Source organism: Salvelinus alpinus, chromosome 35, assembly GCF_045679555.1.
Source record: "Salvelinus alpinus chromosome 35, SLU_Salpinus.1, whole genome shotgun sequence".
In the NCBI taxonomy this organism is placed as follows: domain Eukaryota; kingdom Metazoa; phylum Chordata; class Actinopteri; order Salmoniformes; family Salmonidae; genus Salvelinus; species Salvelinus alpinus.
The window spans coordinates 2,867,819-2,888,143 of record NC_092120.1 but is presented as its reverse complement, the minus strand read 5'-3'; the positions used below and the strand labels follow the sequence as shown (position 1 = coordinate 2,888,143).

Genomic DNA, 20,325 nt, shown 5'->3' with positions numbered 1-20,325 from the left:
ACCTGGACTCATGGGTAGACGTAAGAAAGTAAATGAAAATCAGGGATGCTAAAATTAGTAAATTACGTTTGGTATGCTATGTATTAATTTGTAGTTATCCATAATCTATTTCGTATGATATGTTATGAATTCCAATTTGTTGTGGCTAAAGTTAAACTCTAACATTAGCTAGCTGGCTAACATAAGCTAGGCTAGGGGTTAGGGTTAGGGTTAAGGTTAGGGGTGTAGTGCTGCCGGAGTGCAAAGGAGAGGTGCTCCCTCACTTTTCGCAATTTGAGAATACATGGACCTGGTAAAATTATTTATGGAAAATGCTTTCTGATAAATTCTAAATACATTTGATTGAATTCCTAGTACAATTCCATGACAAACCAAATAAATATGTACAGTACCAGTCAAAAGTTTGAACACACCTACTCATTCTAGGGTTTTTCTTTATTTTTACTATTTTCTACATTGTAGAATAATAGTGAAGACATCAAAACTATGAAATAACACATATGGAATCATGTAGTAACTAAAAAAAGAGCTAAACAAATCCACATTTTTATTTTATTTGAGATTCTTCAAAGTAGTCACCTTGCCTTGATGGCATTCTTGGCATTCTCTCAACCAGCTTCATGAGGTAGTCACCTGGAATGCATTTCAATTAACAGGTGTGCCTTATTAAAAGTTCATTTGTGGAATTTCTTTCCTTCTTAATGTGTTTGATCCAATCAGTTGTGTTGTGACAAAGTAGGGGTGGTATACAGAAGATAGCCCTATTTGGTAAAAGACCAAGTCCATATTATGGCAAGAACAGCTCAAATAAGCAACGAGAAAAACAGTCCATCATTACTTTAAGACATTAAGGTCAGTCAATATGGAACATTTCAAGAACTTTGAAAGTTTCTTCAAGTGCAGTTTCAAGAACCATCAAGGGCTGTGATGAAACTGGCTCTCATGAGGACCCCCACAGGAAAGGAAGACCCAAAGTTACCTCTGCTGCAGAGGACAAGTTCATTAGAGTTACCAGCCGCCGATTGAAGCCCAAATAAATGCTTCACAGAGTTCAAGTAACAGACACATCTCAACATCAACTGTTAAGAGACAAGAGAGACAATATAATATAATAATACAATACAATATTTCTAGAGACAATATCTCTCTCATCATCACTCAATACCTAGGTTTACCTCCACTGTATTCACATCCTACCATACCTTTGTCTGTACATTATTCCTTGAAGCTATTTTATCGCCCCCAGAAACGTCCTTTTACTCTCTGTTCTAGACGTTCTAGACGACCAATTCTCATAGCTTTTAGCCGTACCCTTATCCTACTCCTCCTCTGTTCCTCTGGTGATGTAGAGGTGAATCCAGGCCCTGCAGTGCCTAGCTCCACTCCTATTCCCCAGGCGCTCTCTTTTGATGACTTCTGTAACCGTAATAGCCTTGGTTTCATGCATGTTAACATTAGAAGCCTCCTCCCTAAGTTTGTTTTATTCACTGCTTTAGCACACTCTGCCAACCCGGATGTTTTAGCCGTGTCTGAATCCTGGCTTAGGAAGACCACCAAAAATTATGACATTTTCATCCCTAACTACAACGTTTTCAGACAAGATAGAACGGCCAAAGGGGGCGGTGTTGCAATCTACTGCAAAGATAGTCTGCAGAGTTCTGTCCTACTATCCAGGTCTGTTCCCAAACAATTTGAACTTCTACTTTTAAAAATCCACCTCTCTAAAAACAAGTCTCTCACTGTTGCCGCCTGTTATAGACCACCCTCTGCCCCCAGCTGTGCTCTGGACACCATATGTGACCTGATTGCCCCCCCATCTATCTTCAGAGCTCGTGTTGCTAGGCGACCTAAACTGGAACATGCTTAACACCCCAGCCATCCTACAATCTAAGCTTGATGCCCTCAATCTCACACAAATTATCAATGAACCTACCAGGTACCACCCCAAAGCCGTCAACACGGGCACCCTCATAGATATCATCCTAACCAACCTGCCCTCTAAATACACCTCTGCTGTTTTCAACCAAGATCTCAGCGATCACTGCCTCATTGCCTGCATCCGTAATGGGTCAGCGGTCAAACGACCTCCCCTCATCACTGTCAAACGCTCCCTGAAACACTTCAGCGAGCAGGCCTTTCTAATCGACCTGGCCGGGGTATCCTGGAAGGATATTGATCTCATCCCGTCAGTAGAGGATGCCTGGTTATTTTTTTTGAATGCCTTCCTCACCATCTTAAATAAGCATGCCCCCTTTAGAAATTTAGAACCAGGAACAGATATAGCCCTTGGTTCTCTCCAGACCTGACTGCCCTTAACCAACACAAAAACATCCTATGGCGTTCTGCATTAGCATCGAACAGCCCCCGTGATATGCAACTTTTCAGGGAAGCTAGAAACCAATATACACAGGCAGTTAGAAAAGCCAAGGCTAGCTTTTTCAAGCAGAAATTTGCTTCCTGCAACACAAACTCAAAAAAGTTCTGGGACACTGTAAAGTCCATGGAGAATAAGAACATCTCCTCCCTGCTGCCCACTGCACTGAAGATAGGAAACACTGTCACCACCGACAAATCCACTATAATTGAGAATTTCAATAAGCATTTTTCTACGGCTGGCCATGCTTTCCACCTGGCTACCCCTACCCCGGTCAACAGCACTGCACCCCCCACAGCTACTCGCCCAAACCTTCCCCATTTCTCCTTCTCCCAAATCCAGTCAGCTGATGTTCTGAAAGAGCTGCAAAATCTGGACCCCTACAAATCAGCCGGGCTAGATAATCTGGACCCTTTCTTTCAAAAATTATCTGCTGAAATTGTTGCAACTCCGATTACTAGCCTGTTCAACCTCTCCTTCGTGTCGTCTGAGATTCCCAAAGATTGGAAAGCAGCTGCGGTCATCCCCCTCTTCAAAGGGGGGGACACTCTTGACCCAAACTGCTACAGACCTATATCTATCCTACCCTGCCTTTCTACGGTCTTCGAAAACCAAGTCAACAAACAGATTACAGTCCATTTCAAATCCCACCATACCTTCTCCGCTATGCAATCTGGTTTCAGAGCTGGTCATGGGTGCACCTCAGCCATGCTCCAGGTCCTAAACAATATCTTAACCGCCATCGATAAGAAACAATACTGTGCAGCCGTATTCATTGACCTGGCCAAGGCTTTCGACTCTGTCAATCACCACATCCTCATCGGCAGACTCGACAGCCTTGGTTTCTCAAATGATTGCCTCGCCTGGTTCACCAACTACTTCTCTGATAGAGTTCAGTGTGTCAAATCGGAGGGTCTGTTGTCCGGGCCTCTGGCAGTCTCTATGGGGGTGCCACAGGGTTCAATTCTTGGACCGACTCTCTTCTCTGTATACATCAATGATGTCGCTCTTGCTGCTGGTGAGTCTCTGATCCACCTCTACGCAGACGACACCATTCTGTATACTTCTGGCCCTTCTTTGGACACTGTGTTAACAGTCCAGGCAAGCTTCAATGCCATACAACTCTCCTTCCGTGGCCTCCAATTGCTCTTAAATACAAGTAAAACTAAATGCATGCTCTTCAACCGATCGCTGCCTGCACCTGCCCGCCTGTCCAACATCACTACTCTGGACGGCTCGGACTTAGAATATGTGGACAACTACAAATACCTAGATGTCTGGTTAGACTGTTAACTCTCCTTCCAGACTCACATCAAACATCTCCAATCTAAAGTTAAATCTAGAATTGGCTTCCTATTCCGCAACAAAGCATCCTTCACTCATGCTGCCAAACATACCCTTGTAAAACTGACCATCCTACCAATCCTCGAATTCGGTGATGTCATTTACAAAATAGCCTCCAATACCCTACTCAATAAATTGGATGCAGTCTATCACAGTGCCATCCGCTTTGTCACCAAAGCCCCATATACTACCCACCACTGCGACCTGTACACTCTCGTTGGCTGGCCCTCGCTTCATACTCGTCGCCAAACCCACTGGCTCCAGGTCATCTACAAGACCCTGCTAGGTAAAGTTCCCCCTTATCTCAGCTCGCTGGTCACCATAGCAGCACCCACCTGTAGCACGCGCTCCAGCAGGTATATCTCTCTGGTTACCCCCAAAACCAATTCCTCCTTTGGCCGCCTCTCCTTCCAGTTCTCTGCTGCCAATGACTGGAACGAACTACAAAAATCTCTGAAACTGGAAACCCTCTGAAATCTCCCCCACTAGCTTTAAGCACCAGCTGTCAGATTAGCTCATAGATTACTACACCTGTACATAGCCCATCTATAATTTAGCCCAAACAACTACCTCTTTCCCTACTGTATTTATTTATTTATTTATTTTGCTCCTTTGCACCCCATTATTTCCATCTCTACTTTGCACATTCTTCCACTGCAAATCAACCATTCCAGTGTTTTACTTGCTATATTGTATTTACTTCGCCACCATGGCCTTTTTTTTGCCTTCACCTCCCTTATCTCACCTCACTTGCTCACATTGTATATAGACTTATTCTTCTACTGTATTATTGACTGTATGTTTGTTTTACTCCATGTGTAACTCTGTGTTGTTGTATGTGTCGAACTGCTTTGCTTTATCTTGGCCGGGTCGCAATTGTAAATGAGAACGTGTTCTCAACTTGCCTACCTGGTTAAATAAAGGTGAAATAATAAAATAAATAAATAAATAAGAGGAGACAGAGTGAATCAGGCCTTCATGGTCGAATTGCTGCAAAGAAACCACTACTATAGGACACCAATAAGAAGAAGAGACTTGCTTGGGCCAAGAAACACGAGCAATGGACATTAGATCGGTGGAAATCTGTCCTTTGGTCTGATGAGTCCAAATTTGAGATTATTGGTTCCAACCATCAAGTCTTTGTGAGATACAGAGGTGAAGGTGAACAGATGATCTCTGCATGTGTGGTTCCCATCGTGAAGCGTGGAGGAGGAGGTGTGATGGTGTGGGGGTGCTTTGCTGGTGACACTAGCAGTGATTTATTTAGAATTCAAGGCACACTTAACCAGCATGGCGACCACAGCATTCTGCAGCAATACGGCATCCCATCTGGTTTGGGCTTAGTGGGACTATCATTTTTTTTTCAACAGGACAATGACTCAAAACACACCTCCAGGCTGTGTAAGGTCTATTTGACCAAGGAGAGTGATGGAGTGCTGCATCAGATGATCTGGCCTACACAATCACCCGACCTCAACCCAATTGAGATGGTTTGGGATGAGTTGGACCACAGAGTGAAGGAAAAGCAGCCAACAAGTGCTCAGAATATGTGGGAACTCCTTCAAGACGGTTGGAAAAGGATTCCCCATAAAGCCGGTTGAGAGAATACCAAGAGTGTTCAAAGCTGTCATCAAGGCAAAGGGTGGCTACTTTGAAGAATCTAAAATATAACATATATTTTTATTTGTTTAACACTTTTTTGGTTACTACATGATTCCATATGTGTTAATTCATAGTGTTGATGTCTTCACTATTATTCTAGAATGTAGAAAATAGTTTAAAAAAACAACAACACTTGAATGAGCACTGTAGGTGTGTCCAGACTTTTGACGGTTACTGTTTAACAGCCTAGAGGTAGGTAAATGGTGGTTTCTTCCCTGTCTTCTCTCTGGCGTTGTCGATAATGATGCCAAACAATAGTCTACGTGTGCACACACGTGTGTCTGCCTCGATATTCATAAAACTCCAAGGACCGCCTCTTGAACAGTGGAACCCAGAACAATATGTGGCCTCTACTGTATGTATTTGTATTTTCATTAGGCTATAGACTACAAATAACTACACCACATACAGTAGTCACAGGCCTATTAGGCTACAGGCCTACTGAAGGAGTATTGTTGTTTGTTCCTGAACTGGCCAAATGGCTGAGCTATCCTTCAGCTATCCTCCAGCACCACAACCAGTTGGTTGAACTTTATTAACATAATTGTGCGATCCTGGCGCTGTCCTTTCAACACCACGAAGGGTGATACAATTGCTTAAAATGACATCTCATCAAAATCTGTTGCCTACACCTAATGGTCATTTTCATCACTTATTATTCTTATTATTACAAATAGAAGATTATTACTTCTCAAAACGGTGCTTGTTTAGTAGTTAGATCAATGCTGAATCATTGTCTAGATCACATAATTATGAATTTTCATTTTACATAACAGAACAGAATATAATACTATAGCATAGTAGGCCTATATCGTTACTGTTACATCAAAAACACTGCCTCATCTTTAATGAGATGTTAGGATGGTTAGCCTGAGCTGAATAGTCCCCCAAAAATGATAATGTGTCAAAACTCAACAGAGTTCGTCACTAGGCAGGATATATACTTTGAAACAAAATACAAGAAAGGCTAATAGTTTGTTAGCACCATCTGCTCTAATTCACTTAGAAACAGTAATTCAAGAAGATATAAATGCATACTCCCATGAAACTGATTATAATCAATCAAATGATTGGCATGCAGAAGCAGTTTGGACTTTTCACCGGTAAAACATGAATAATTATCATTCACGATTGACAGTGATGATGGCCTATTTTGAAATTAGGTAGCCTAAGCTACACAAAATGTGTGGGCATAGCCAGATGTTGCAATTGGAGGATGCATTTTATGCATATTCTAAAATTATAGGCTATATCTGTCAGTACAAACTTTGATTGATGAAAACATGTTATTTTTGTGCTCCCTCACCTAACAAAATAGCACTACACCACTGGTTAAGATTAGGGTTATTATTTAGGTTAAAGGGTTAAGGTTAGGGTTAGGTGAAGGGTTAGCTAACATGTTTTAAATAGTTGAAAAGTAGCTAAAAGGTAGTAAGTAGTCGCAAAGTTGCTAATTAGCTAAAATGCTAAAGTTGCTAGACATTTGCGTTATACTTTTGTAACCATACCACACTTAACATACTAATTTCAGTGTCCCAGATTTTTGTTTACTATGTGGTGTCTAGTCTATGAGACCCGCCCGGTCTATTAATCTATTAAGTGAAACTTTACTCCCGTTCCAGTGACTGCTCAGTCAAATGTGGCAGCGCAATCAATTTCCAGCTGCTGACACGCGATCCATTGTTTACAACTCACCAACCCTACAGCAAGGGCAAAAAACTGTGGTGTCTTTGTTTTGATTAGATATGCTACTTGATTATACAACCTACCTCAATATGTCAGTGTTAGAAAGATGCAATTCATTCAAGATGTAAACACATCTGAAGTAGGTCTAAAAATGTTGGGGAAGGATTTTCATTAATCAAAACGTTTTGTTAATGTTTATTTTAGATATGGAGACATATTTTAGTTGTGAATAAAAACATTGAACAATGTATTTGATATGTAACCACCTAACCAATACAATAAACAGCACTGAGCTCCTAAATCTTAAAAACATTTTTTTTAAACATTTTTTGAGAAACACATCCTATTATGGTTGACACCTAACACCTAAGTCCACACGTCGGCCAGGCTAACACATTCCAAGCATAGGCAATTATTAATATTCATATTCATTTCTTATGATTTTCAAAGAGGATGTAGAGACTTCCCCCCCACATTATTATAAATGAACCACAACTCTGGTGTTTATAGTGAGTAAGGGACTCCAGCTTATGACTAACAGGGAGCAGGCAGAAACTCAACTTAAAATATCTCTGGGAAGTTTTTCATCCCAGTTGACTAATAGTTTTTCAGATCATATGACTAATATTAATAATAGGCAATATCAGTGGAGGCTGCTGAGGGGAGGACGGCTCATAATAATGGCTGGAAAGGAGCGAATGGAATGTCATCAAACCCATAGAAACCATGTGTTTGATACCATTCCACCTACCCGGCTTCAGCCTTTACCATGAGCCAGTCCTCCCCAATTAAGGTGCCACCAACATCATGTGGGTAATATTAATGGGGCTTCCATGAACTGTTTCTGGCAATATACAAATTATGTACTTATGAAACATAGAATAAAATAACCCCGTTAATATACAGAAATTACTTAATTAAGTCAAAATAACAGATATATAATGAAATAAAATTGCATGTAAATCATTGAAAACAACACTATAAAAGGTAGCATATTAAACAAACATTAACAGGTCAATTTATGTCAAATATATACAATATCTCTTGAATGTGTCTAATGCTATTCTATTAACTGTACAATTAGAAAGACACACAAAAGTTGAAAGATAACAGTAAGGAGATGAGTATAAATATAAATCCCAGATGTGCAAAGTTCAGTCCTTGTCAGATTTAAGCACCAGGCAGCAAAATACATGCAGTCCGTCCAAAAAAGTAGTCTCATTTCTGAAACTGTTGGAGATCACTGTACACGTCTGACTGAATTCCATGCAGCTCCTACAACAGTAAAGGCAAAAATAAAACAATTCAACAGGGAAGGAATTATAAGTGGATCAAACCAGACATAAACAGTTACTCTATATGAATGTATATTCTGTATGCTTTGAGGACTGTGCTCTACTATGGTTAGTGCCTCAGTACCTGGTAGGGAGACTCTGTGATTTCTACTGTCTTCCTTTTTGATGCTGTGAGTGTTTTCCCTTTACCTGAGGAGAGGTGACAAACAGGAGGGATTAGGGATGGGTGGAGGATGCAAGCACACACACACAAACACAGTCACACACACACACACCCCTCACCCTCCAGTCTGGATTCCTGTTGACTCCTCTTCTTCCGGAAGGTAGCAAAACAGAACACGGCGAGAGCGATGAGGAGGGTCAGGATGATGTCACAGGCGATGATGCCCACCACTGCCCCCACATCTATCTGATAGCAGTGGCCACAGTCTGGAGAGAGCATTCTGATTACTAACCATAGTCAAAACATGGGTTGTGGCACAAGAGTTTTGGGAAATAGGATGAGTTGAAATAGTATAAAGAGTGGTTAAAGTTAAGCACCTGCTCTAAATTATTACAAAAATCGATAGTGGTATCAACAGCAGCCAAATACCTTGTTCTCCTTCGGCAGGACCTGAAAAAAAAGAAAGATCAAGGATCAAGAAAGAAAATAGCAATATAAGGGAAGGGAGTGGTAATTCACTTCCAAAGCAGATAACAGAACATGTACTGTATAATATCTATATAATATCTCTTGAATGACTCCAATGCAAGTGAAAAAAACTGTAATAAGGACACTTCTTCTTTTTGGGTACATTTCTTGTAAATTCACTCCCAAATTCACCCCCAATTCACCCTCAACTCGCACAAACAAACACTTCAAAAAGTCAACACATAGACTCTATTTCAACAATCATTTTTATTTGTTTGGTAAAACTAGTTCTAACACTAGATATGTGTCCTTTAGAAAAGTGCTCCTATGTGTCCTTTAGAAAATATTTACTACTGACTTATTTACTGAACCTTTATTTTATCAGAGTCATACTGAAACTAAATGAGCCATGAATTACAGATGAGCCATGAATTACATAAATTACAGAAAATACACACATCAAAATATAAACACAAAACACAAGCAGAAATAAAAACACAGTTATAAAAAACAAACACAATCAGTTATAAGGTCCTCAATCAACTTTTTGAATTGCCCTAGAGGCACCAGAACATCACATTTAATTAAGAACATTCTGAAGATTGTTCCACAAATAACGAGCAAGAAAACTAAAATCTGATTTACCTAACTCAGTAGAGACCAAAGGAATTAGGAGTTAGCCATCCCTGAGACAGGGTGTGGTAACTTCTATGTCTAAAGTTTAGTAAGTATGTTTGGTACAGTGGGACTTTTTGTCAAAGGGCTTTATAAATGAAACATAGCAATGTTTCAACCTACGTGACATCAGACCATCTACCAACTTTCCAGTAGAGAATGCCGTCATTTGTACAAAAATTCTCGCCAGTAATAAAGCGCAGTACACTATGATAAACTGCATCTAATGGCTTTAATGAAGTGGCAGCTGTGTTCGTATAGTCACCATAGTCTAGGACCGATAGCAACGTCAACTGAATAATCTGCTTTCTACTATTTAGCGAGAGGCAGGACATATTCCTATAGAAGAAGCCTATTTGTATTCTCAGCTTGTTAACTATACTGAACAAAAATGTATATGCAACATGTAAAGTGTTGGTCCAATGTTTCATGAACTGAAATAGAAGATCCCAAAAATGTTCCATACGCACAGAAAAGCTTATTTTTCTGAAATTTTACATTTACATTTCTGAACACTTACATCCCTGTGAGTGAGCATTTCTCCGATCCAAGATAATTGATCCACCTGACAGGTGTGGAAGAAGCTGGTTAACAACATGATCATTACACAGGTGCAACTTGTACTGGAGATAATAAAAGGCCACTCTAAAGTGTGCGGTTTTGTCACAGATGTCTCAAGTTTTGAGGGAGAATGCAATTAGCATGCTGACTGCAGGAATGTCCACCAGAGCTGTTGCCAGATAATTGTATGTTCATTTCTCTACCATAAGCCGCCTCCAACATCGTTTTATAGAATTTGGCAGTACGTCCAACCGGCCTCAAAACAGAAGACCACGTGTAACCACACCAACCCAGGACCTCCACATTTGGCTTCTTCACCGACGGGATTGTCTGAGACCAGACACCCAGACAGCTGATGAAACTGAGGAGTATTTTGGTCTGTAATAAAGCCCTTTTGTGGGGAAAAACAAATTCTGATTGGCTGGGCCTGGCTCCCCAGTGGATGGACCTGGCTCAGAAGTGGTTGGGCTTATGCCCTCCCAGGCCCACCCATGGCCGAGTCCCTGCCCAGGCAAGTGAAATCCATAGATTAGAGCCTAATGAATTTATTTCAGTTGACTGATTTCCTTATATGAACTAACTCAGTAAAATTGTTGAAATTGTTGCATGTTGCTTTTATATTTTTCTTCAGTATAACTCATCAATATGCTTTTTAAAAGACTGCTTTTCATCTATCAGATGCCCAGATATTTGTAAGCACGGACACGATCAATATGGAAACCATCCAAAGTAGATTATGCTTAAATCATCAGACTTACTTTTATTCACTCCAGAGAACAACATATACTTAGTTTTACCTGCATTCAGTACTAATTTCAAGTCAATTAAGCTTTTATGTATGTTATCCAATGAAGGCAGACTGTAGTTCAGATAGAGCCTGGTCAACCGTGGGGGCAATAGCATACACAACAGTATCATCGGCATACAAGTGCAGGTTACAATTTTTTACAGACAAGTAGGTATTGTTAATGTAAACTGTAAAAAGTACAGGACCCGGAATCGACCCTTACGGGACACCTTTCATAATATCCAGGAAGCCTGATTTAACATCATCAGTAGATATACATTGAGTTCTGTCTGTCAAGTAATTGTTAAACTAGTTACATGCAGCTTGATCTAGGCCAATTGAGGAAAGCCTCTGAATTAGCAGTGAGTGATCAACAATATCAAAAGCCTTTGACAGGTCAATGAAGAGGACAGCACAATGTTGACTTTTATCCATACACTTAACCACATCCTTTACAACTAGGGATGCCTCTTTAAAGACTCTGACTTCCCAACCACTGTCCTGTTATTCCTATGATGCACAATATGTTGCGTAGAGAAACTCTATTATCAGTATGATCACAATTTAAAAACAGGTCAACTCAGTTACTTGAGAACGTAACGGTTAAACATGTCAGCTAACTATTTACTAACCTTAAGCCTTATCCTAACCTTAAACGTACCTCTTACCCTAACCCTTATTCTTAACCTAACCCTAACCGTAACTTTAGCATGCAGTTACTTATCAACAGATAGTTTGTTGATAATATGACCACATGTAGAGCTACTTACCAAACATTCCTTTCAGGGGAGCCACGATACAGAGGGCCTTGCCCATTTTCAGCCTGGTCCTACTAAGGAGACTAGAGGAGAGGAGAGGTCTAAGGCTCCGGGTCCCTGGTACTTTGTCCAAGGTAATCTGTCCCCAATGACTCTGTGGTAGAGCTAGCAAAACAGACAAGGTAATATGTAAACCGTAGGAGTGCTAGAGACAGTGGTCTGTGTGTCCTGTAACTGTGTGTCCGTGTGTGAGAGAGCAAAGGGGGAGCAGACTGACAAGGAAGCCAGTGAGTGAGTTTCTGTTTCTGCCCCTGTGATGTCATGTCCACATGAGTGTTGAACTCTACACACGTCAGCTCACACAGATTGATAACATATATGTCGTTTTGAGAACACAAGACATTGTCAGTGGCTCAAATATTAAAAACTTTTCTCCCCCAATATAACTTTTTCACCCTCTTGACATATTTCTATTAATTTAGATTCATACTTAAAGCAGCAATCAGCAGTTGAAACAATACCAACATGTTCTCCCTGCCCCTGTTTCAGGGAAAAGCTGGGATGTGGCTGGAGAAATGTAACCATTCTCAAATTCATAGACATTGCTATGGATGCAAGGACTGACTAGCCATGATATCAACATTATAGTTTTGACCATGTTGAGGCTATACAGTGTTATATTAGTAGCAGCTACTGTTACTGTATTGTAATGTATACCAACATTGTCTTCATATACAATGCTGGTATAGTTTGCCATTTCTGGGGGCCAGTGAGGCAGGCGTGTCTAAACCCATTTCTTAAAAATACAAACAGAACTTCACTTCCCTGATTGGTAGGTCAGGCCAATACCAGAGAAGTCAGGGAGGGGTTTTACTTCTGACTTTTAGTGGTTAGACTCACACCAGCTCAGGAAATGACCTAGCCTATCAACATGAGGACCCTCGACACACTATACACCTCATACACTACTGTGATGGGTCAACTGAACACTGTGACCTTCACGTTTCGGGTTTTATCAGTGACTCAATAACAGTTCAAATCATAATGTAGAAAACAGAGACATATTTTAGACAAATATTGACATGCATCATAGACATTTATTTGTCACCCTACAGTGTTATCTGACAGATCAAGAACCCAGATCTCAGCAGACAGTGTAGTCCTCTTCTGCTAATTGTGGATGAGGGATGTCAGCTCTGCTATTTGTTTCTGACAAAGGCCTTGCTTGTTACCATGGCGCCCACACTCAACCTTTTCCGCTCAGCGTCCTGCAGATTGGCAGTTTTTTTATTCTTTCTAACATGACCTGTGGTTTTCTGTAGGTTGTGGTTACCAACACCTGAGAGCAGCTCTAGCCAAGCCTGATTCTCTCAACCACAAGTTCATCTGAAATGATAGCTTACCCTGTCGGCACAATAAGCACCTCCCTACATTAGGGACATAAGGTAGCCTATCTATAAAAGATACAGTGGATGGAAATCAACAGTCAACTCAGTTCACATTTCAGAGTGTACCACAGAGACAAACATCATACACTGTCATACCAGGGGCAGTGGGTTGACCATGGCACTTCACGTTCAAAGTGCTTTCATCTCAGAGTTGAGTAGGTAAACTAATATAGGCCTACACACTGGACATTCATAAAAACAATTTCTATGGCGCTGGTCAAAAAGGTTCTCAGGCAACAACATTGCTATTTTAGGGTGAGGGATGTAGGGAAATTCCATGTACACTCATTCACATGCAGTGCCTTCGGAGAGTACTCAGACCCCTTAACTTTTCCCACATTTTGTTACATTCCTTATTCTAAAATAGATTTTTAAAATTAAAACCTCAGCAATCTACACACACTAGTGCATAATGTCAAAGCAAAAACAGGTTTTTAGAAATATTAGCAAATTTATTAACAATAAAAAAAGAATCCTTATTTATATAAGGATTCAGACCCTTTCCTATGAGTCTCGAAATTGAGCTCAGGTGCATCCTGTTCACATTTTTTTTAATGTTACCTTAATTTAATTTGGCAAGTCAGTTACAGTAAGAACAAATTCTTATTTACAATGACGGCTTACCCCTGCCAAACCCTAACCTGGACGACGCTGGGCCAATTGTACACCACCCTATGGGACTCTCAATCACGGTCGGTTGTGATACAGCCTGGAATCGAACCAGGGTCTGTGGTGATGCCTCTAGCTCTGAGATGCAGTGCCTTAGACCGCTGCAACACTCGGGAGCAACATTGATCATCCTTGACATGTTTCTACAACTTGATTGGAGTCCATCTGTGGTAAATTCAATTGATGATTCATGATTTGGAAAGGCACACACCTGTCTATATAAGGTCCCACAGTTGACAGTGCATGTCAGAGCAAAAACCAAGCCATGAGGTCAAAGGAATTGTTCGTAGAGCGCCGAGACAGATCTGGGGAAGGGTACCAAAACATGTCTGCAGCATTGAAGGTCCCCAAGAACACAGTGGCCTCCATCATTCTTAAATGGAAGAAGTTTGGAATCACCAAGACTCTTCCTAGAGATGACAGCCTGGCCAAACTGAGCAATCAGGGGAGAAGGGCCTTGGTCAGGGAGGTGACCAAGAACCCCATGCTCACTAACAGAGCTCTAGAGTTCCTCTGTAGAGATGGGAGAACCTTCCAGAAGGATAACCATCTCTGCAGCACTCCACCAATCAGGCCTTTATGGTAGAGAGGCCAGACTGAAGCCCCTCCTCAGTAAAAGGGACATGACAGACCCCTTGGAGTTTGCCAAAAGGCACCTAAAGACTCTCAGAGAAACAAGATTCTCTGGTCTGATGAAACCACGATTTAACTCTTTGGCCTGAATGCCAATAATCACGTATTGAGGAAAGCTGGCACCATCCCTACGGTGAAGAATGGTGCTGGTAGAATCATGCTGTGAGGTTGTTTTTCAGCGGCAGGGACTGGGAGACTAGTCAGGATCGATGCAAAAAGGAACGGAGCAAAGTACAGAGAGAACCTTGATGAAAACCAGAGCGCTTAGGACCTCAGACTGGGGTGAAGGTTCACCTTCCAACAGGACAACGACCCTAAGCACAAGTTTCTGAATGTCTTTGAGTGGCCCAGACAGAGCCCAGATCTGAACCCGATCGAACATCTCTGGAGAGACCTGAAAATAGCTGTGCAGCAATGCTCCCCATCCAACCTGACAGAGCTTGAGAGGATCTTCAGAGAGGAATGGGAGAAACTCCACAAATACAGGTGTGCCAAGCTTGTAGCGTCATACTCAAGAAGACTCAAGGCTGTAATCGCTGCCAAAGGTGCTTCAACAAAGTACTGAGTAAAGGGTCTGAATACTTTTTTATTTTTAGTACATTTGCAAACATTTCTAAAAATCTTTTTTTGCTTTGTCATTATGGGGTATTGTGTGTAAATTGATGAGGGTAAAAAACAATTTAATCAATTTTAGAATAAGGCTGTAACATAACAAAATGTGGAAAAAGTCAAGGGGTCTGAATACTTTCAGAATGCACTATATAACATGTTGCGTCTTCTCAAATCTATATTTATGATTAAAATACAAAATCCCAGGTTCCTACTGCTGTTTCTACATGCTTAAGGTTTTTGAGTATGTTGTTATTGAACTAGGCATTACATTTTGTGTTTGTTGATTTGATCATTTAAAAACAAACTACATATACAAAATGATTCACTTGATTAAGAATAATCAAGGACAGTGTGTGTGAGAGAGAGAAAAAGTGTGTGTGTGTGTGTGTGTGTGTGTGTGTGTGTGTGTGTGTGTGTGTGTGTGTGTGTGTGTGTGTGTGTGTGTGTGTGTGTGTGTGTGTGTGTGTGTGTGTGTGTGTGTGTGTGTGTGTGTGTGTGTGTGTGTGTGTGTGTGTGTGTGAGAGAGAGAGAGAGAGAGAGAGAGACATCAATAGACAGGACGCTGATCAGACAGATGGTTCAGAGATACAAAGTGTCTGAGAACCAAGCGTAGTGTGTGGGCCTCTTTGAGAGACATGGACATGGACAGGACAGATAGACATCAAAAACCACACATACATAATACTCTACACAGGCTTATCGTGGCTAGGAGCCTCCTGTACATCTCTATACTAACTGGGTCAACACAAAGTTGTGCATGTGTTTCACCTTTTTATTTGAGTAAATCTTGAAATAATTCTAACTTTCAGTGTGATTTTTTTACATCTGAAGGTGTAGATTTGAGTTTTCACCAGGAGGTGGCAGTGAAAAAACAGTTCATTGAGACACTTCAAATCAAATCACAAGAATGTATTGACAGATATGATGTAAAACAAGATTGCACAGTATATACAAATATATCTAACAAGAATTCTGGTGCTTGCTGAGGATTCTCATGTTTTGCAGTTTGCCCTGACATTCATGTAGACTTTATCAGCTAGAGAGAGAGAGAGAGAGAGAGAGAGAGAGACCATTAGAGCTCTCAAAAATGTTCTTACATACAAAATACTAGTGATATTTAGTGATTTACAGTTTACAAGCACTTAATAAACAGTACATGTGTTACAGAGTCTATTGGGTTTACTTGAATAATATAGAGCTGTTCATTGTTCCTTCTAATACTAGGATGAGGATAAAAGGGAAGCAAAACAAGAAAAGGGGGAAGCTAAACTTCCCTAAATATAATATTGCTCATAGTTTTCTTCTAACCCCCTTAAAAGAGTTAGATGCACTATTGTAAAGTGGTTGTTCCACTGGATATCATAAGGTGAATGCACCAATTTGTATGTCGCTCTGGATAAGAGCGTCTGCTAAATGACTTAAATGTAAATGTAAATGTAGTTGGCAGAGGGCAGTGGCCCTTGATCCAATGAAAGAAGTTGGGAATTATTATGTTCATGAAAAAACCCTGCATGGCACTTTACCCCTCTCTTTTCGACGTCTGCGTCGGCTGGCACAGTGGTACGTGACAATGACAATGGCAATGGTCAGGATCACGTCTGCAATGATGATGCCAGCCATGGTGCCAGGCTCGATCCTGTAGCAGGACGGGTTATCTGGTAGAGGAGGGTGAATCATAGAGAAGATAGATGAGAGGGGACGAAGGACAAGAGTGGGATGAGTGAAGTGACAGGAAATATTATTATTTTGGTCCCCATTGTGTGAAAAATCTGGAATTTGTGTCTCTCAGTTCTGATGTTATGTTTATTATGATATGTGTTTATCATGATACATACTTGTACCTGGGTCAGCCACAACTTTTTCTTAAGGAGAAAAATGAAAAATATATCATTGTCAGTGTAATTCTATTATACACTGAGTGTACAAAACATCAAGAACACCTGCTCTTTCCATGACCGACTGACCAGGTGAAACCTATGATCCCTTATTGATGTCACCTGTTAAATACATTTTAATCAGCGTAGATGAAGGGGAGGGCCTCCCACTCCTCTTTCTATTCTGGTTAGAGCCAGTTTGCGCTGTTCTGTGAAGGGAGTAGTACACAGCGTTGTACGAGATTTTCAGTTTCTTGGCAATTTCTCGCATGGAACAGCCTTCATTTCTCAGAACAAGAATAGACTGAAGAGTTCAGAAAAACGTGGGCATTGTCATGCTAAAACAGGAAAGGACCGTCCTCCAAACTGTTGCCACAAAGTTGGAAAGTTGGAAGCACGTCTAGAATGTCATTGTATGCTGTAGCGTTAAGATATCCCTTCACTGGAACTAAGGGGCCTAGCCCGAACCATGATTAACAGCCCCAGACCATTATTCCTCCTCCACCAAACTTTACTGTTGGCACTATATATTCGGGCAGGTAGCGCTCTCCTGGCATCTGCCAAACCTAGATTCATCCGTCAGACTGACAGATGGTGAATGCGTGATTCATCACTCCAGAGAATGTGCTTCCACTGCTCCAGAGTCCAATGGCGGCGAGCTTTACAACACTCCTGCTGACGCTTGGCATTGCCATGGTGATATTAGGCTTATGTGTGATTGCTCAGCCATGGAAACCCATTTCATGAAGCTCCCGACGAACAGTTCTTGTGCTGACGTTGCTTCCAGAGGCAGTTTGGAACTCTGTAGTTAGTGTTGCAATCGATGACAGATAATTTGTACGCACTACGCACTTCAGCACTTCAGCACTCGGCGGTCCCGTTCTGTGAGCTTGTGTGGCCTATTACTTTGCGGCTGAGCCGTTGTTCCTCCTAGATGTTTCCACTTCACATTAACTGTACTTGCAGTTGACATGGGCAGATCTAGCAGGCCAGAAATTTCACAAACTGACTTTTTGGAAAGGTGGCATCCTTTCCGAAAGTCACTGAGCTCTTCAGTACGGGCCATTCTACTGCTAATGTTTCTCTATGGAGATTGTATGGCTGTGGGCTCGATTTTATACACCTGTCAGCAAGTGTGGCTGAAATAGCAGAATCCACTCATTTGAAGGGCTGTCCACATACCTTCGGCCATGTAATGTATTTCTCAGATATAGGACAGACACTACAGACCAAACTTCCTTTAGATTTTTTTGGTGGGACTATCTCTTGTCCCCATCCCTGTGGAATGCTATTCGACACCTTGTAGAGTCCATGCCCCGACGAATTGAGACTGTTCAGAGGGCAAAAGGTGGCAGTGCAACTCAATATTAGGAAGGTGTCCCTAATGTTTGAGTTACTTAGTGTATACTGTACAGATATAACTTTAGTAAAAACAATATTACCTAATTCACTAGAACGTCTGAGGGTGAGAAGCCTACATGTAGAACACCAATAGAGGCTGCAGTTTAGTTTCTGTTTACCCAAACTGCTTTGTGGTCTTATTTTCCTGTGTGGGACCACCTTGTATGTGTGCAAGGGTGCAGTCAGAAGCGTGCGCCTCACACACACACACACACACACACACACACACACACACACACACACACACACACACACACACACACACACACACACACACACACACACACACACACACACACACACACACACACACACACACACACACACACACACACACACACACACACACACACACACACACACACAAACTAACATCAATTCAGATAGGGGTGTGAGTATAGGTGTGAAAGTTCATCACATCACTTACCACAGAGGCAAAAGAAGAGAACCATCAGCAATGCTGTGTTGTCTGACATGTTCTGTGATTACCACAGTACAATATCTACTTGAACAGAACACAATAGTATTAACATAATGTATGTCTGCATTTACAAACACAATACAATATCCCTATGGAGAAATGTAAAGTCACCACACAAGAAGACATCTGGTTTATTGAAGCATCAATGTTCACACCAACATTATATGAGATGCATGGGTTTCACATGGGAACACAAACTACTCTGAATTGCTGGTTGTTGCATTGGTTCCTTTGCGTCCAACTTGTCTATAAACAGAAGGTATACGGTGCATACTCTCCGCATTGACACTGCACACATCTGATTGCCATTTCAGTGGAACAGAAGTAGAACACCTTGACTCTAAACTTTTTTCCACAGAAAATGTACTTCGAAAAGGTCACCACCATAAGAATGAGTCACATATGGTTGTGGGCGTATTTGCAATTGTGAAGATAGGACTAGCTAATAAAAAGTTGAATATAAAAAAAAAAAAAGGTTTGGATATGCTACACAGACACCAAATTATTTTTTTATGATGTAGTTGAACAAAAGAATAAACATTCAATTCAAAAATCTGAAATTACAGATTTAAAATGTAACACATATTAATCAAATGATCTGAATTGAGACAAACATTTCAACGTATGTCTTTTAGTGGAGTGCTATGGAAGCAACACTCCAAGTGAAAAAAAGTTAACCAGAATAAACAGAAGAATACGTTGTAAACAGAATGATCTTACCTCAATGTAAACTTATCTACAGAACCTTCTACGATGATCAGTTACTGTCTTTCACTAGGGCTTGCTAGGAGTTTTCCCTTTTGAATAAATGTTTCTATGCTCCTCCTACTCCTCCTCCCCTGTTGCCCTTATATGTCTGATACACTACATTGCCTGTTTGTAGGCCTTCACAATTCTGAAAGTTATATTGTAGTTTTACCAGCCTGCACATTTTGAAGTTGGTTTGATGTTTATAGTTTCAAAGCAAACAATGCAAGAGCACAGTATAATTCATAGTGAACCAAGCACACTAATTATAGGTATTCAGAGAAGAGTATAACTGCAGAAATCTATGACCCTTGTACTGTTCTTTTTTTATAGCTCCACCCCTGACTCACCTGAGCAAGAGGGATTCAAGTAAAATGTATTAAAGTACAGAACAGAATAGCGCTGTGACATTCAGCTATTCACCATTCAACTAACTTACATTGTATGACTTTTTCATGGACTTTGAAAATAATCAAGATTCCAAACAACAATTGAAGACGGGGACAACACGGTCAATACTTTGATATGGTGAAATTGAATGTCTTTGATAATTCAATGTTATACACCCAACTTCTGTTTTTTTATTTCAGGAGGAGGTTAAGCCTGCGCTGCAGCCCTTACAGGAGAAGCTGAATGTCTTCAATGACGTTAAACTGACCTGTGATCAAACAGCAGAGCACGTTAAGG

General features: G+C 40.9%; 2 protein-coding genes across 3 annotated transcripts; both read right to left on the bottom strand.

Annotated features, from left to right (window-relative positions):
• Positions 1-7,249: 7,249 nt before the first annotated feature.
• Positions 7,250-12,066, bottom strand: tyrobp (transmembrane immune signaling adaptor TYROBP). The gene is made up of 5 exons (XM_071384108.1): positions 11,786-12,066; positions 8,954-8,974; positions 8,644-8,790; positions 8,486-8,550; positions 7,250-8,341 (listed from the first exon to the last, which is right to left on the bottom strand). The coding sequence occupies exons 1-5, from the start codon at positions 11,829-11,831 to the stop codon at positions 8,285-8,287; spliced, it is 336 nt and encodes a 111-aa protein (XP_071240209.1). The 5' UTR covers positions 11,832-12,066; the 3' UTR covers positions 7,250-8,284.
• A 3,823-nt stretch (positions 12,067-15,889) lies between these two features.
• Positions 15,890-19,687, bottom strand: hcst (hematopoietic cell signal transducer). Of its 2 annotated transcripts, none has more exons than XM_071383944.1 (5): positions 19,612-19,687; positions 18,838-18,912; positions 16,971-16,997; positions 16,659-16,790; positions 15,890-16,171 (listed from the first exon to the last, which is right to left on the bottom strand). In XM_071383944.1, exons 2-5 carry the CDS (start codon positions 18,884-18,886, stop codon positions 16,128-16,130), a joined length of 252 nt encoding a protein of 83 aa, XP_071240045.1. In that variant the 5' UTR covers positions 18,887-18,912; positions 19,612-19,687; the 3' UTR covers positions 15,890-16,127. The 2 variants fall into 2 exon arrangements, with proteins under 2 accessions (XP_071240045.1, XP_071240046.1); XM_071383945.1 differs by having other exon boundaries at positions 16,977-16,997.
• Between the last annotated feature and the right edge of the window lie 638 nt (positions 19,688-20,325).

Excerpts from the sequence above, each read along its gene's own strand:
- tyrobp (XM_071384108.1), bottom strand. The coding sequence starts at position 11,831 with ATGGGCAAGGCCCTCTGTATCGTGGCTCCCCTGAAAGGAATGTTTG. Across the intron at positions 8,975-11,785 it reads TCCCCTGAAAGGAATGTTTG|GTCCTGCCGAAGGAGAACAA; the intron begins GTAAGTAGCTCT and ends CTTTTTTTTCAG. Across the intron at positions 8,342-8,485 it reads TCACAGAGTCTCCCTACCAG|GAGCTGCATGGAATTCAGTC; the intron begins GTACTGAGGCAC and ends TTACTGTTGTAG.
- hcst (XM_071383944.1), bottom strand. The coding sequence starts at position 18,886 with ATGTCAGACAACACAGCATTGCTGATGGTTCTCTTCTTTTGCCTCTGT. Across the intron at positions 16,998-18,837 it reads TCTCTTCTTTTGCCTCTGTG|AAAAAGTTGTGGCTGACCCA; the intron begins GTAAGTGATGTG and ends TTTCTCCTTAAG. Across the intron at positions 16,172-16,658 it reads CAGACGTCGAAAAGAGAGGG|CTGATAAAGTCTACATGAAT; the intron begins GTAAAGTGCCAT and ends CTCTCTCTCTAG.